Source organism: Eulemur rufifrons, chromosome 1, assembly GCF_041146395.1.
Source record: "Eulemur rufifrons isolate Redbay chromosome 1, OSU_ERuf_1, whole genome shotgun sequence".
NCBI lineage: Eukaryota > Metazoa > Chordata > Mammalia > Primates > Lemuridae > Eulemur > Eulemur rufifrons.
The window spans coordinates 24,479,508-24,497,503 of NC_090983.1; the positions used below are offsets into that span (position 1 = coordinate 24,479,508).

At 38.3% G+C, this 17,996-nt stretch overlaps 1 protein-coding gene across 3 annotated transcripts; it reads right to left on the minus strand.

Moving 5' to 3' along the window:
* Positions 1–1,192: 1,192 nt before the first annotated feature.
* On the minus strand, positions 1,193–17,506 carry RPE (ribulose-5-phosphate-3-epimerase). 3 transcript variants are annotated; one of them, XM_069467645.1, is made up of 6 exons: positions 17,379–17,506; positions 10,025–10,104; positions 4,317–4,456; positions 3,818–3,952; positions 3,252–3,338; positions 1,193–1,317 (listed from the first exon to the last, which is right to left on the minus strand). In XM_069467645.1, the coding sequence occupies exons 1-6, from the start codon at positions 17,498–17,500 to the stop codon at positions 1,195–1,197; spliced, it is 687 nt and encodes a 228-aa protein (XP_069323746.1). In that variant the 5' UTR covers positions 17,501–17,506; the 3' UTR covers positions 1,193–1,194. The 3 variants fall into 3 exon arrangements, with proteins under 3 accessions (XP_069323746.1, XP_069323766.1, XP_069323757.1); XM_069467656.1 differs by lacking the exon at positions 1,193–1,317 and adding an exon at positions 2,950–2,985; XM_069467665.1 differs by lacking the exon at positions 3,252–3,338.
* Positions 17,507–17,996: the final 490 nt, after the last annotated feature.

The window sequence follows — 17,996 nt, forward strand, 5'->3', positions numbered from 1 at the left end:
CACTTCTCATGGGTTCTAATTATAAAAAGAGTACAGACCAGAAATCCTATGCCAGTAGGATCCTTTCCATGGTACCATCCTATTGCTGAGCTTTAGTTTCTTCATTTTCAAAATGGCAACAAAAATACCTGCCTTACTACCACTTATAGGAGAAAGTTATAGAGTTAATGAGCAAATATCAAAGAACTTTATAGCCCACAAAACATAAACTTATGTAATGCTAGCCACTTTGTATTGAGCATCCTCTAAATTCTACGAATTATACTAGAAGCTTTACATAGATGCTGTTACCTTTTTTAATCTTCAACACAACCTCGGAGTTGTTATAATTACATTCAATATATAAATGAGTTAAGAAAAGCACAAAAAAGTTTGGGTGATTTGTTAAGGTCAAATAGCTAGAGAGGGGAAGAGTCAGAATTCAACCCAATTTTACTTCCAAATAGAGGCTTTACTTTTCTCCTTTCTACTTAGAGCTAACACAACAGTGTTATTAAATGTTGTTAAGAATGGTGGGTGGGATGAAGAAAACCAGGGATGAGGAATCACTGAATAGTCTGCTTTGACAAAGAAAACACCCTGATAAAACTCTATGCTTGTATTTTAGAACCCCTCGGCTTCTAAAATTTGTTTTTATACTTTTTATGAGTCAAGTATAAGGTAAAAATAAATGTTTAGATGCAAGAATATGGTATGCCATCCCACCCAAGCTTATATTTTTAAATTCCATTCTTCTCATATTATCAAGCATATAAATAAATCACAAATGACATGAAATAGGAAAAACATAAGGATTTCCTTTGCATTTGGAAAACAGATGAGAAACAGAAAATTTTTCTTAAAAATACAAAAAAATTTTTTTTCATAGTAGCTAAATATGCCCTCCTTAGGCATTAAGACACATTTCTATTTGTAGCCTTAATACAGCCATATTTTTTACTCTTTATAAAAATCAAGTCTCCCAGTAAAAACTGAGTATTTCACTACATTAATCTTTAAATTGTATGACTAAAAATGTAGTTATACACACCAATTGCTAACCTCTTAGAACACTCTGCACAATAGATTTTAATCACTGGAATGAATAATTGCTTTGAAAAACAGTATTGCCTCAACTGCAATATGATTTGGTAGTCAATATTCCTGTTTTCCAGTAAAGATTTCACGAGCAGAAACATTGGGCTCCTTATGGTTTCATCGATCAAGAGAACGTTTCTGAGCAGCTTCTGAGCAAACATTTCTTAACAGGTTGATCACAGATCTGGGGTCTTCACTTCTCATAATGGCACTGCCAGACACAATCATGTTAGCTCCTGCCTGCAAGAAGCAAACATTTAGGTTATGCCTCAAAGACAGATCAGAAGAGCCTAAAACAGAATTCCTAGACTGGAGTTTCTACTCTTGCATCTGTCAACACCTTACTTTTATTCATATGAAAGCTGCTTTGAGATGAGCAGAGTTAAGCAATCTAGTTCAATAAGGAAAGAAGTTAAAATGTTCACAAATGAGGATGTGAAATTGTTTTTTAACGTGTCTAAGAAATCACTGAACTTTTTGGTAAACCAACTCTAAATAAGCTACCTGGTATCTCTGCTAATTAGATAAAGTTTAAAGCCCTTTAATCCTCAATTCCGTTAAGGTTTTTGGCAATATATACCAATGGCCCACAGCTACTAAAAAATGTCTCTGAATCTTTGAATTATTTATATGAATTTGTAGATAGTGTGTAAGGACAATTATTGCTAAAATGTGAAATTACCCATCAAATATGGCAACATTAAATTTAAGTAATCTCATGTTGGTGTCAGAACGTATGGAATGTCTCTATTTATACTTCAATGCATTCCAGAATGGTTTTGAGGTGGCTTAAAAATGATTTAAGATGATATTTTCAAAAGTGGAAGCAAAGAAATAAAAAAGAAAGCTACTAAGATGGGTCCTAAATTTAGTTCTGAGCTTCCCAGGATTTCATTCGAGGATGGAAACCTATTCTGTTATGTGATTCATTGCTAGCAGAAAGGGAGAAGGGGGAGAAGGAGGCACTGGAAAATTTCTCCAGTGAAACACTGTCACTCTACGACTGAGTACTACATTTCTAACATTCCTCATAGAAATTATAACAATGAGTTTTATAGGGTTAACCTTTAACACATCTCTTCAGCTAAGTAAGAATAGCATAATGGCAAAGCACAGGTAACCATAAGAACCAAAGGACACATGCTCACTGATCTGGTCAGCCCCTCCTGCATAAATATTTATTACTGCCAAGCTTTTTTTTTTTTTTTTTTTGAGACAGAGTCTCTCTCTGTTGCCCGGGCTAGAGTGAGTGCCATGGCATTCACAGCAGCCTCAAACTCCTGGGCTTAAACAATCCTACCGCCTCAGCCTTCCGGGTAGCTGGGACTACAGGCATGCGCCACTATGCTCAGCTAATTTGTTCTATATATATTTTAGTTGGCCAGATAATTTCTTTCTATTTTTAGTAGAGACAGGATCTTGCTCTTGCTCAGGCTGGACTCGAACTCCTGACCTTGAGAGATCCACCCACCTCGGATGGGTTATGTATTAAGCAGAAAAGTACAGCAGTTACACAAGAACCTAAAAGTACAGATACACCACATTGCTGAATAAAAGCAGGTCATGGAAGCTTTAATCACTTGTGGTGCTACAGGAAGTCCTCAGAAGTCTGACTAAGATCAACTAGCTGAGGGAAGGAAAAAAAAAAAAAAAAAAAAACCACTTATCTCACCTCTACATATATGGCCAAAGGGATACCAGGCCTAGATGTTCATCAAAAATGGTTTTAGTTTATTCTTACATGGGACAAATAGGTAACTAATACACCTAGTTCTAAAGAATAACATAATAATTAGGTCTATTGTATCTCTTTATTCCCCACCCCACCTTGATAAGGAGTTACCTTTTCTTTGTCTATTTTGGAAAAATTTCTCAATCCAAGATGTCACTTAATGATCTTCCTACGGGCTGACACTGAACATATTCTTTTTTAAAAAGGACTTTCTACAGCATTACTGTGACAACCAGGATTTACTATATAACAATTTATGTGATTTTAGAATATTAACTTACTGCTCCTTATTTTCCTAGTTCTACATGTGAGTAAAAAATACTTTTCCAAGAAAAAAAGTCAATTTAGGAACCACATGAAATCCCTTTGTCCCATGAGACAATGCCTTGGAGATTATATTTGACAGGAAATTGGTCTAGTCACAGCTGAGGAGCAATCTCACCTCTGCACACTTATGGATAGTGTCAGGACCTACTCCACCATCGACCTCTATATCCAAAGATGGGAACTGGGTCCTCAACCAGTGAACCTAGATATACATGAGGAAATAAGTTACTCCTTGGGGGAAAAAACAACCAAATAAATAAAGTCAAACAGCCAATATTGGCCATTAAAACTCCAAATGTCTCACATAGTAACTATATCAATACAAAATATTATTGGGGAACACTCTGGCTTTCAATTTGTCATGTCACTGCAGAGACTATATGTCATGGAAACAAGACAAAGACAAACCCTCAACAGTCAATGAAAACTTCCAAGACATCTAAAGGTTATAGACATAATGGTTTTGAAAGAAAATTTCAAGATAAACATTTAATAACTTTTCTGAATTCCAAAGCTAAATCTACTACAGCGTTTATCATACTGTATTAGAATGATCTGCAGACATCCTTATCTCCTCACCTTCAGAACAGGACATGTCTGACATACAGGCCTTTCAATACATGCTTACGGAATGAACACATACAGTAAAAGCTTCATTCTAGAATCAAATACTTCTTTTACCTTTGGCATCATATCTTCCATGAATTTCTGCCCACCGAACCCAGGTTCCACTGTCATAACCAAGGCCATATCTATTTGATTAGCCCATGGTGCCAAATATTCAACTGTAGTCCCTGGTTTGATGGCAAGGCCAACCTGCAACAGAGATAAATTTGCTACATCACATTAACAGTTATTTCTGTATTATACTATTGTGGCATAGCCAGGCTCAGTAGAAATATCTGTTCTTACAAAGTAGAATAATAAAACAAGTATATAAATTATTCAGACTACTACCTCAGTCTAAAAAAAAAGTGAACAAGCCTATTAAATGTAAATGTTTCCTAAAGGCAGTAACTTTCAGAAAACAGTGAAATATATAAATCCTATCTATCTGACAAACAAGTCATACTGCTGAAGAACAGCTGCTTAAGTCAGGTCTTCTATAGCTATCATTTCCGATTTTCCAAAGTCTGAGAGTGAATGGTATAAAACATTAGTGTCGCCACTGATTTCTTACCTTCATCCCATTCTCCCGAATGTCTTTAATTAAAGCCCCTGGGTTCTCAGTCGCCTCGAGATGAAAGGTGTACTGATTGGCTCCTGCTACAGCCATTGGCTTTACCCATTGTTCCGGCCTAGACACCATCATGTGCATGTCTAGAAAGAAAAGACACATCTAAATATTCCTGAATGGAAAATACCTGGCTCATATTATTGAAGCCAGCCTATAGTTTTTGCCATTTCAGACATAAACTCTTCTGGTTTCACAAAAATTGTTATTTAAATAGTTAATGCTTTAGTATAGTTTCCCTTTATCCTAAAGACAAGGTTGTGGTTAAATTCGTTTATGAAAAACCATTTTTCAACAAAAAGCATATGGTGCTATATATGAAAATGATAGAAATCAAGAAACCCAGGTCCAGGTCCCGGAAATGCCACTCCAAAAAAGTTAAAGAAGTTATATTATCTGTGTAGCCTCATTTCCTCTAAGAAAGTTAAATCAAATGATTCTTTCAAATAACATTTATTGAGCAATTACTACACCATGAACTATTTATAGGCAAAGATAGGCAAAAATCTCTACTGTCACAGGAATTACATTCTTAGTGAGAGAGACAAACTATAAACAAAATAAATAAAATACACACCAGGTTGACAGTTCATAAGGTCAGGGTGGCCAGGGCAGGGGATGCACCCGTCAGGGCAGAGGCGTGTGGTGAGGAGAAAAAGCAGAGTTCTGTGGGCCATCGGGTTTTATTCCAAACGAGATGGGAAACACACCACAGGATTTTGAGTGGAGAAGTGACAAGATCTGACTAAGGAAGCTACTATGGCAATAACCCAGGGGAGAAATGATGGCAGCAGCTGAGGATGGATATGTTCTGAAATTAGAGCCAACAAGGTAGCTGATGGATTAGGTGTAGAGGCTAAGAGGAAAGTCAGGGTGGTGGCCTAATCAACTATTAACAGAAGAACAGAACTGTCATTAACTGAGAGACGTAGAAGACTGCAGGAGGAAGAACAGATTTAGGGGGAAGGACATGTTGACTAGAAGACTGACATTTTAATTCTAAATCTTGATTCATATAAACACACAAGGGGAAAATGGGAATGGCCTTCTTCTTAAAGATCTCGACTTAGAACATAATAGCATTTCATGAGAAGGAAAAGGAAGCTTAAAAAGGCTAAACCAAGACACAACCCTGTGAACAATCCTGTGCTCAACAGATGGTATGAGAAGAGTTTTTGAGCTTTTCGTTTGGCTACAGGAAGCACATTTTGACATAGCTAAATTATATTTAAGAAAAAAATTCTAATAATTTCAGAATTCGAAGATCATAAAATGCAATAAAGCTCTGAAAAAAATGTCGGTAAAAGAGCATATAAAGTATGACTAATAAAGTCATGATTAAAGCTCATATTTTAAACCAGCAAAAGTAATTAAATTAGAACATATTTTAATAGGTAAAACTTTATTCTTAAAAAAATATATTCAGTCTGGTATTTCTTCCTTTGTATTTTAAATAAGAAAAATTGAATCTGGTTTAAAATATCTAGTTCATTCATTCCATAAGTTACCAGACTGCTAGGTCATCCTTACTCAATCTCTAGCACACAGAACTGCTAGCAACCCTCACTAGAGAATCTCCACAATGTTCAGAGTAAACATTTCAGCAATTCTGCCTATACTTAACATAAGATCAGCAGTGGCCGGGCGCGGTGGCTCACGCCTGTAATCCTAGCACTCTGGGAGGCCGAGGTGGGCGGATCGTTTGAGCTCAGGAGTTCGAGACCAGCCTGAGCAAGAGCGAGACTCCATCTCTACTAAAAATAGAAAGAAATTATATGGACAGCTAAAAATATATATAGAAAAAATTAGCCGGGCATGGTGGTGCATGCCTGTAGTCCCAGCTACTCGGGAGGCTGAGACAGGAGGATCCCTTGAGCTCAGGAGTTTGAGGTTGCTGTGAGCTAGGCTGACGCCACGGCACTCACTCTAGCCTGGGCAACAGAGTGAGACTCTGTCTCAAAAAAAAAAAAAAAAAAAGATCGGCAGTTCTCAAACATTCTAATATTACACTCTCTTTACATTCTTAAAAATTATTAAAGATACCAAGAAACTTTTGTTGATATAGGTTATATTTATAGATATTTAATGCATTAGAAAGTCAAACTAAGACATTTTAAAGTATCTACTTATTAACTCATTTAAAAATAATAATAATGAACCTATTCCATGTAAATTAAGAGTGGCATTGTTTTACATCTTTGCACATCTTGAATGTCTGGCTTAACAGAGGGCATCTATATTCTCCTATCTGTTCTGCATCCAATCTGTTGCAATATACCTGCTCCATGACTTAAAATGGGGTTATGTCTCAGTAAAATCCATTGCAAACTGAAAATATTATAAGTTGAAATGCATTTAATACACCTAACCTACAGAAGAACACTATAGCTTAGCCTAGCCTACCTTAAATGTGCTCAGAACACCTTCATTAGCCTATAGTTGGGCAAAATCATCTAACACAAAGCCTATTTTATAATATAATGTTGAATATCTCATGTAATTTACTGAATACTGTACTGAAAGTGAAAAACAGAATGGTTGTTTAGCTTTGGAAATACGGTTCCTCCTGAGTAAGTATCACTTTCACACCATCATAAAGTTGAAAAATTTTAAGTCAAACCACTAAGTCAGGGACTGTTTGCATATTGTTTTCATTAAGAAAAGGGAGGAGAAAAGTGCATGAAAAAGAAAGCAGTATGTTAACAGCCTTTTCAGATAAGTGTGGATATCATCCTGATTCTATACCAAAACTCAGTAAGTGGTAGTTTTTATAAAAGTTACCTGCAATGTGCAATCTGTAAACCCTATCAATGAACTTCTCGTACTGTGCTACATTAAAACCTGCTGTTTTATCTCACACTTTGAATGGATCTTTTAAGTATTGGTTCACCAAGTTACATGGACCTTCTACATAGCGACAGATTTCATTCCATATTACCCAAAAATTACATTTGTTAAAATCACTATGGATCTCACCAGAAAATCTGTTAAGTATTGGGAAGCTGTCAAGCTCACAGTGGTAAGATACAAGTTTTCCAAAATTCTAATTTTCCCTTGCAAGTTCTAACTATGTCAGTGACAACCAAAACTGACAAGGTTATCTTTCTTGAAATGACAGTCTCAGTTTATTTTAAAGAAAATTTTGGTAAAATAGCCAAATCTGAAAAACCACAGTTCATCTGCCAGTTGTTCTTTCCAGTAAAATAGTGTTCATGAAAAAAGCAGCTCGTTCAGATCATAACTCAAACTATGGTGCAAGTGGTTTTCCTTGAGAAAACCATCATGTTCCAGTACGCAGAAGTGTTTAATATGTACTTCCTACTCTGTCACACAAAATATTAAAAAGACATGTATTCAAGGATGAAGATTTATTGAAATAATTTATACTGCTTCATCAAGGATATTTACTGCAAGCACATGGTGATAAAGAATATGATCACTAGTATAGTTCAATACCACTGCCTCGATTTGCCTTAAGGTACCAGCAAACTAACTCACCACTGCTTTTGCATCATCAGCACAAATAGTGGCAAATAATACCTTAGCATTACAAAAATAGTTTTGATATCCTCATGCATGATATGAAAGGGTCTTAAGGATTTCCACAGGTCCTTATACCATACTTGAGGACCACTGATTTAGAGAATAACAAGAACAGACTTTTTCCTGTCACTGTATTTCTTAGGTGGTTATTTCTACTCAATACTAAAACCCAATAGTTAAAAATTTTAGCAGTTATACATAAAACATGTGATCTAGTTACTACTATATATTCATGCATCATTTATCAAACAACCAAGATCCAAGAATTAAAAAAATGCTTCTTAATATAAAAAACAAAGGTCATAAAACCTAAATATTAAAGCATATGGAATTCATTCATCTTTAAGAGCAAATTCTAGAAAGATTAATCAGCAAGTTTATCAGCAAACAGCAAACTAAAAACAGGAAGAAAAAACAGATTGTGTGTGGTGGTGGCAGGAGGATTGGTGAAAAGGCACATACAGAGATGTGACAATAGGAACCCAAATAAAAGAGAGAAAAAAGGAAAAACTAAAAAATAAAAAAATTTAAATTCACACAAGACAGCCAGAAGCAGAGGACTCTGTGGCATTATAGAGTAGAAGAAAACAATGGTATTTATTTCATCCACCTCTCATAGTCAAGAAATGAACTTAAATTCACAGAAAAAGTCACGGTATCTGGTATAAGCTGATTAAAGGATAAGAAACTTATTTTGGAAAATTCATGTAAATTTAACTACATCCAAAATGTAGTTTAAAAAAAGAAGACTTTAGATAATCAGAGAATTATATTCCACCACTGGAAATTTCAAGATGGTGAACATGTTGGTGGAACACTGTTTCCTCATGCCACATAAATGAGGTGGTAATGCACATTTTCTTTGGTGCACTCAAAGTAGATGGATCCTACAAAGAGGCTCTATACAACAGAACTTTCTGCGATAACAGAAATGTTCCACAGCTGCACTGTACAACATGTGGCTACTGAAAATTTGCTATGTGGTGAACATGAACGAGAAACTGAATTTTACTTAATTTAAATTTAAATAGCTACACGTGGCACACTGAACAGCACAGTTAGAATCCTTCATAAAATTGGTCCACAATATACTGATTAAAAACACTATTACAAAAACTTGTAAAATTTCTGATATATACAACATTTGGCAAGTGAGGCATTGCTAACTTAGTATAACACAATAAAAAATGAGGACTGAATCTATGTTCCATGTAAAGTAACTACCAGGTCACCATGTAATTTTTTTTTTTGAGACAGGGTGTCCCTCTGGTGACCGGGCTAGAGTGCACTGATGTCATCAGAGCTCACTGCAACCTCCAACTTGTGGGTTCAAGTGATCCTCCCATCTCAGCCTCCCAAGTAGCTGGGACTACAGGCTTCTGCTACAGAATTTCTTTTGTAGAGACAGGATCTCACTATGTTGCTCAGGCTGGCCTCAAGCAATACCCCATATCAGTCTCCCAAAGCGCTGGGATTGTAGGCCTGAGCCATCATGCCCAACCTACATAATCTTAAAAATCCTAATTCGCATTGTCCTATGATAATGGAATAGATAATATTTAGGCCCCACTTGTAGAAAGCTCCAATTTGCATGAAATAAATGGCTTCTAGACCATAAGCCAATGAACTGATTCATAAACTCATTTAATAATTACAATGAGCCTCAATCACGCGGCTATACTTAGCTTTAGGAAAACCACAGCAAACAAGGTATACTCAATCCCTGCCCTCAGAGCATATAGTCTGATAAAGGTAATCTCAATTGAAGGAAATTCTAAGGAAAAAAAAAATCAACAAGGTGGTAAGATAATTGGATAAAGGTTAATTTAGGATAGGGTGCTCAGAAAAGCCTGCGGAAATGACCTGAGGCCCAAAGATGAGGAAGGCAGCCAAGCTAATAGCTTTCTAGGCAGAAAATAGGAAGTGCCAGCCACGGCCCTGGGGCGAGAAAACATTTGGGTCGGCTTACTTACTGGAATCAGGCCAATGAAGCCCCCAGGAGCCGGGGGAAGGTGTAGTTGAGGGACTTGGAAGTAGTTAAGAAATCAACCATCCATTTTTCCTTTACTTGAGCAACACATCCAGCTTCAGATGGCATAACACCCACTTACCAAAGAAAGGATCCTGGCCTAGCTGCTTTCGGAGGCTTTCTACCACAGGGTGACCAAAGGTGATGTTGGGAACAAAATGCCTACAAGACAAACAAAATCTTACTCTGAAAATGTTTTCACTTCAGTGTCTGTATTACTCTCAATATGAATTCTGATGGGGGTTGAGGGGATCGTCTGGGATTGCAATATTTTTCAAATTAATACTTATCATCAGTATTAAACAACACTGACAGTGGAAACACCTGGATAATTTCAGTTTTATTAAACAGTATCTCCCTGATATTTCAACATGTCATAATGTCACTTAATGATTTAAGTGTATAATTCATAACTCATGACAGGTAAAAATAAAAAGATGACAAAATCAAAAACCCACAGGTTTTATGACTTGCCCAAGTCATATAATAGTAAGTTTTGGACTCTGATACAGGTATCCTGAATCCTAGCCTGTCACAGGAAGGCTGTTAGATAGTTCCAATCCACTTCTATCAGAAGGCACTACATGACAGTTTACTTAAACTTTCTTAAAGATCACCAGTAAAGAAACTTGACGTGTTTATTAGTAATAACTGCCTTTTACTGAGGGTTTACTACATGCCAAGCATTCATCTTCACAACATGTGGTAGGTACCATTTTTAGCCCCATTTGAAGAACACAGGATAAATAACACCGTAAGTCGCCCAGTTAATAATTTGTGTAGGTAGGATTCCAATTAAGTCTGCTTAATATCAGACTCAAAGTACTTAACCTTTAACCTACTCCAGTTAATCTTTTTATTCTGTAACTAGATTACTCAAATATTTAGCAAAACCTCCTATATGCAAGTACCATATGCGGTGATTCAGAGTACTATTTTATAAAAAAAAAAATGCTAGAGTTCCTATGTAACCTAGGAGCGTTTACAATTTCATTGGCAAGAGATGGCAGAGATGGCCAGTGACTCACCAGAATTTATGACCCTACTGCTATAGAATAGTTGTCAACGGGAAGCCAACTCAGTCAAGAACATTTCCCAGCTCCCTTTACATCCAGGCAGCCCATGTGACTAGTTCTCTCACTGGACTGTGAGTGTAAGTGATGCGTGTCATTGCAGAGGTTAAGTGGTATTACTTTCCTACTCTCACTTTACCCTTCTGCCAATAAAGCCCTTAAGGAATGGCAGGGACAGAGGACGGAACGACACTCACACTAAACCATTAAATGAATGAGAACCTATAATGTTAAACTACTGGAATCCAGGCTTTGTTAAAGTAGTAGATATTACCCTAAATGAGGATTACAAGAAAAGCTAAGCAGTAACAGGCAGGCAATATGTGATTGTAGATAAAACATACCAAACATTAAAAGAGAAGATCAAAAGATTAACAAAACAAATAGGATCTATAAAGATGGGAAAAGAAACGAGGCAGAAAATGAAGCAAACACAGCAATAAGCATGTTCAAAGCACAGTGGAGTAGTATTTATTGATCAGCTTGACTAGTGTGAAAAAGACAGGAGGTAGGTTGCATCACATTAAAGCTGTCAAATGCCAAGCTCAGCTGTTTGGACTTTATTCTGTTGTAAATATGAAGTAAGATTTTTAAAGCAAGAAGCAAATAGTAAATAAAGAGTGGGCAATGAATTAGAAAAAGGTAAGAAGTGTTGGTAAGTAGCAAAGAACAATAAGAATGACAAGGACACACAAAACTATTAGGCTATTAAGTATGAAATGTCAGATTTCCTAAACAGTTGACATCTCTGACATTTCACTTTGACACTTCTTGTGAAGGTATATCCTTGGTCTTTTGCATGCTTTTAGCTTATAATTATCTTTCAAAAAAAATTTTAGAGCAATTTTTGTAAAACCATGCATGCATAAGTCAAAAATTCGTGTTATTTTTGAATATGAGTTCCGTCCCGGAACCAGGGCAGCGCAGACAGCTCAAAATATCAATGAAATGTTTGGGAAGGATGTGGCTAATGAAGGAACACATAGTACCTTGATGGTTTAAGTGATTTTAGTCTTGAAAATGAGCCACGTGGGCAACCTGAGACCAAGGTGGATAATGATGGGCTGAAAGCTGTAGTGGAAGTGAATCCATTTCAACCTACACGTGAATTAGCAGCAAGGTTTGACATTACTATTGCAATAATGCTGGACCATTTGAAACAAATGGGCAAGGTAAAGAAGCTGGATAGATGGGTTCTACATGAATTAAATGAGCGTCAGAAGAGAATTCATCTCGAAGCTTGCCTCTTTCTTTGTTATCACAACATAAAGGCAAACTATTTCTACACTGTATTGTGATGTGTGATGAAAAATGGATTCTTTATGACAATCCTAAGCATCCAGCACAATGGTTGGATAAAGATGAAGTAATGAAACACAGTCCAAAACCCAATATTCATTAAAAAAAATCGAATAGTGTCTATTTGGTGGTCCAGCACTGGTATTATCCAATACAGCTTCATGAAATCTGGTCAGCGGATGTCTACTGCAACCAATTAGACGAAATGATGAGGATACTTGTGATTAAGAAGCTCAGATTGGTCAACAGAGACAGGCCAATCTTCTTGCAAGACCACGTATCGCAGAAACAACGCTGTTCAAACTACAGAGGCTGGACTTGGAAATCCTCTGTTATCCACCATATTCACCAGACCTTGCACCAACTGACAGCCACCACATCCAGGCTTTGGACCAATTCTTGCAAGGAAAAATATTCAATTCTCAACAAGCTGTTGAAAACATCTTTCACAATCTCATCACCACTAGCTCTCTAGGCTTCTTTACTGCTGGCATAAACAAGCTACTGTTAAGATGGCAAAACTGTGCCAATAGTTTAGGCACATACTTTAATTGTACTGCTTCTCATTTGAGATATAATAAACTACACTTCTGATTCAAAATCGGACATTTCATATTTAATGACCTAATAATTAGATTTGTTAAATGACTGGGTATGTGTTTGGAGGTGGGGGAGTTAAAATAGACCATGGTAAGGTCTTAAGTTTAGATGACAGGCAGAATGAGTGTTAATAAAAAAACAACTTATATGTGGGCCAAGTACAGTTCTAAACACTTTCTATACATTAAATCATTAAAACCTCACAACAACCCTATGAGGTAGGTACTATTACTGATATTTTATAAGTGAGGAAAACAGGCCCAAGTTCACACAACCATTAAGTGCTGGAGGCAGAAGTTTCATGCAGGCAATGTGGCTAAAGTCCAGGCTCTTAACTACTGTGCTCATCTGCCCCTACAATGACAACAACAGAAAAAATAAATTCTAGGGGAGAAGAAACTTAAAACAGAGTTGAGGATTCAGGACACATCTAAGAGGGACAAGTAAGGTGCATGGGTACAGACACTTTCACTCAATAACATCTTGGTCCTTGGAGACTGGATTTCTAGTATTTAGGAAATTACCATTTGCCTGAGCAATCACTGTCATGGTTATGGATAAGATGTTTGTATTTACTTAAAACTTGAAACAAGGGTCAGATAAGCAGGCAGTAAGGCCAACTGGAATTTTACAAGGAAAATATAATAACCACACCCTGAAGAAATAAGAGAATCAAAGAAATACAAGTTTACTTTATCGAAAAACACAAGCATAGCATATAAAACTACGTGACTAATTTGTGCTATTGAAAATCAATGCAATGCAATAGGTTCACCAAGTACAGTGGAAGAACAAAAATGTACCAATATTCCGAGAAGAAACCAAAAGCTTACAGCTAAGCAATAAGAAAAAAAGGGCTACAAACACAAACATTAAGGCAGGGTGTCCTGAATTTGGCTGACAACAGTAATCATGGAGGCACTTGCCACAAATAGATTTACAGGCTCTACTTCAAGCCTACTGACTCCAGAGGCCCTGGGCATCTGAATTTTAACAAACGCCTCAGGGAGTTCTGAACACACCAGCTTGAAAAATCACAAAATTATTTCACTCTAAGGAAGAGACATTTCATCAAAGTCTGCTTCATCATCATATTATTCTGTCTTTCTTTCCTTAAAGGTACTTTCTAGAATTAAGAATACAAGAAATAAAAAGCAATTAAAGAGTATCTCTTTATCCCAGGGATTACCTAAAATTAAACCATAATTGTAATACAGGAATACAATTCTTTTATCTCTCGTCATGTTCCATCATCACTTCTAAGCTTTAATTATATAATTGTAATGCAACCTATTGCAGATAGTTCAAACCTTCACCCTATCTCTCAACAAGCCAGAGATGGTAACAGTAGGATCAAGGTTGGTATAAAATGTACAAGATTATATCTAGAAGACAAGCTTCCTATGAATCAGGAACCACAACCTCAAACACCAGTGGGAGTTGGCAGATAACATCAAGGAGCACAACAGAGCAGGTAGGGAAAGGACCAAATGAAAGACACTTGACCTGGCTAATGGTAGGGCTGCCCCATTCAGCTCCAGCCCACATGGCCTTATGAGACTGAGGGCCCAGTGTTGGCAAATCTTTGGATTTTTTTTTTACAAAAGTCAAATATCCAGTATTAATGTGAAATCTCCCCTATTTTAATTTCTGGTAACTAACTTAGAAATAGCTTATTTGCTCTGTTCCCTTGCTTAGGATCAACACATTCCAGTCACTGCCCTGTAATGATGCATTTATGTGTTTTCCAGGTTTTTTTTCCCCCTTGAGAATCAATTTATAATAGTGCCCCCACCTTCCAGTGCTCCCAAAACTAGTTTCTGACTTTCTAAATGAAGCACGTTAGTTTCCATCAGGAGAGAAATTGGGGGCATGGGCAAGGAAGTAGAGACTAGAAAACAAGCGCATCCATAGTGTAACTAATGCTGGATGGGATTTTTAAAAGGGGCCAGAAAAAAAGAGAAACACTGGCCAGGTGTGCTGGCTCACCTGTAATTCTAGCACTCTGGGAGGTGGAGGAGGGAGGATGGCTTGAGCTCAAGAGTTTGAGACCAGCCTGAGCAAGTGTGAGACCCCATCTCTACTAAGAAATAGAAAAAATTAGCTGGGTGGCATGGTGTGTGCCTGTAGTCCCAGTTACTCAAGGAGGCTGAGGCAGGAGGATTGCTTGAGCCCAGGAATTTGAGGTTGCAGTGAGCTACGATGATGCCACTGCATTCTAGCTGGGCCAATATAGTGAGACTCTGTCTCCAAAACAAACAAACAAAAAAGAGAGACAGAAACACGGAGGCAATACTGGGAGAGAAAGTATGTTGTAGTTAACCACCTTTGGACAGGGATCCACAACCCCCGTTTTCATACCCCCAGGCTACTCCCAGCCTAGGAGACATTGCAGCACACAGCTTGGGACACTGCTGCCAGCTCAGCCAAGCTCTGCCTCTTCTGGTGGAACCACCTCTGTGAGCCTCATTCCTCACTGTCAAATGCTATTGGTAGTAACAGCACCAAGCTAATAAGGTTGTACAAGTTAATTCACTTTTAAAAAGCATCAGAACAGAAATAGTCAACTGCCCATAAACATTGCTACTATTATTATCATTAATATTCTTCACTGGTGAACTGAAACAAATTGTTTGCCCATTCATTCACTTACTCACATGTGACTTATTTAAAACCAAACTGCTTTCTGCATCAAACAGACTCACAAATATGCATGCAGGTATATTTTATCCTCCATTCTGAGACCCTCTAGGTGTTTTCTCAGGCACAAAATATAACTACCCATCTCTAAGTTACACATTCAGTTTATTACCTGTGACAATTTATGGTTTTCAAGCAAAGCTGTCAAAAATAAAGTATGTAAGTAGAACTATATATGATGGCCAATTAAAAATCAAGCTTTTGTGAAAGGTAGCATTTACTAAACTTCTTACACATTTAGCCTATTATTCTTAGTACTCTAAGGTCAAGGTTTTGTCATTATCAGTTGTGCAGACTGGTAAGGTAACTGGGTGGAAAAACAAAAGAGAAAAACAGATTTAACCACACAGAAGAAAGGAAGACAAAACTCTTATAGAAAAGTGAGAGTGACATTAAAAAGGAAGTAACTAATCATCTTTTGTTCGTATATGCCAATTTGCAAATTTGATGAGGGCACAGTTTTTATCTATTTGTAATAAATTTATTTATTTATTTATTTTTTTTTTTTTGAGACAGAGTCTCGCTCTGTTGCCCGGGCTAGAGTGAGTGCCGTGGCGTCAGTCTAGCTCACAGCAACCTCAAACTCCTGGGCTTAAGCGATCCTACTGCCTCAGCCTCCCGAGTAGCTGGGACTACAGGCATGCGCCACCATGCCCAGCTAATTTTTTGTATATATATATTTTAGTTGTCCATATAATTTCTTTCTATTTTTAGTAGAGACGGGGTCTCGCTCTTGCTCAGGCTGGTCCCGAACTCCTGACCTCAAGCGATCCACCCGCCTCGGCCTCCCAGAGTGCTAGGATTACAGGCATGAGCCACCGCGCCCGGCCAATAAATTTATTTTTCTATTTCCACCCAAGGTAATGGCATTTATGATCTTATGCCCAGTTAACAGCAGGGCTCAAAGAGCTATTTGGCAAACCCAACAGCCAAGCTGCAAGTCTGTCACAATCTTGTGTAATGTTGAGGGAGTCTTAATGTTTTCCCTAAGTTTGTTTCCTTATTTTATAACCAGCTTCACAAACTAGTATCCTGCTTCCAAACATTATGTGCTATAACTACAGTGCTTAAAAATTACTTACAAAAAACTGACCTCCCTGAAGAGCAGGGTGCCTGAAGAGAGAATAGACAGGAAAATCATAATTTCAATAATGATACAACAATTATAGAGAATTTACTATATGTCAGGCACTGTGAATGTGTACTTGTTCATTTCACCTTTCAAAGATGCCTAAGCGGTAGACTCTATTAGTAGTCCCATTTTTCAAATAATGAAACTGAAGCTCAATGAGATTAAGTGGCTTGTCCAAGGTAACCAGCAAGTGGCATAACTCGGGCAATCTGACTCCATGTGGCAAGCTCTTAATCGTTACACAAGTCAGTCTCCCCAGCTTTGCCACTAACTAGCTATGTAAGCTTGGGCAGGTCATGCTTATCCCCTTGAGCCTCAGTTTCTCCAACTGAAAAAGAAAGAAATGTCCTGGAGATTTAAGGTCGCTTCCGGGTCCTAAGGGCTAGAAGACCACACGTTATGTGGGGGGAGGGGAGGAGTTGAGATTTGGGACCCGGCCGCAGCTCAGGATGCCGCGTCAGGTCCGCTCCTACCAGGGCCTCCAAGGCTTCCACCCCAGTGCACTTCTCAGTATCGCGTTCAGAGTGAGGCGCTCGGTGGTACAAGAACACCGTGCACCCAACAAGCACTCAATAAAGGTGCGCCCATCCTGCCCCCGCGCAGCAAATCCGACCCGAGCCCCGAGGAGTTACCCGTCCATTACATCCAGGTGCAGATAATCCGCCCCAGAGTCTAGCATCCGGAGGCACTCGGCCCCTAGATTGGCCAGGTCGCTGTTGAGGATGGACGGACCAATCTTGCAGCCCGACGCCATAGTGCTGGTTCCTAAGAGCAGGTTACCTCACGAGTCCCCGGGCAAGACGAAGGTGTCGCCCCGATTGGGCGCGCAGCTTTGGCCCCGCCCCTTCTCCATATAGGCTTCCGGACTCTGCCGGAAGCAGCGGCCCCGTGGCGAGGAAGTCCCGCCTCCTCCTCGGGGGAGGGGCTACCAACCGATGGCCGAAGGATGGGGATTGACATAAGAATTTTTTCCTCCTCCTTCAACGTTTTTCTGCGTTGTTGGGTCTTCCGGGTCTCGCTCTGGTCAAGGAGTTTGCTTCAGCTTTTTTCGTTTTCCTTCCCGTGCAGTTCTCTCTCCTTGGCTCTTGACCCCATTTTACTTTTAGTTTCTCCGTCGCGTGCATATGCGTTCCTATCCTTTCCTCTCCAGCTCCTGTGCTTGCCCTTTAAAACAACAAAAGCCTTCCTCCCTCATATTTCTCTTTCTTAGAACAAGTCCTAAGAGCTAGAGTAATCCTGGCTCTGCTAGA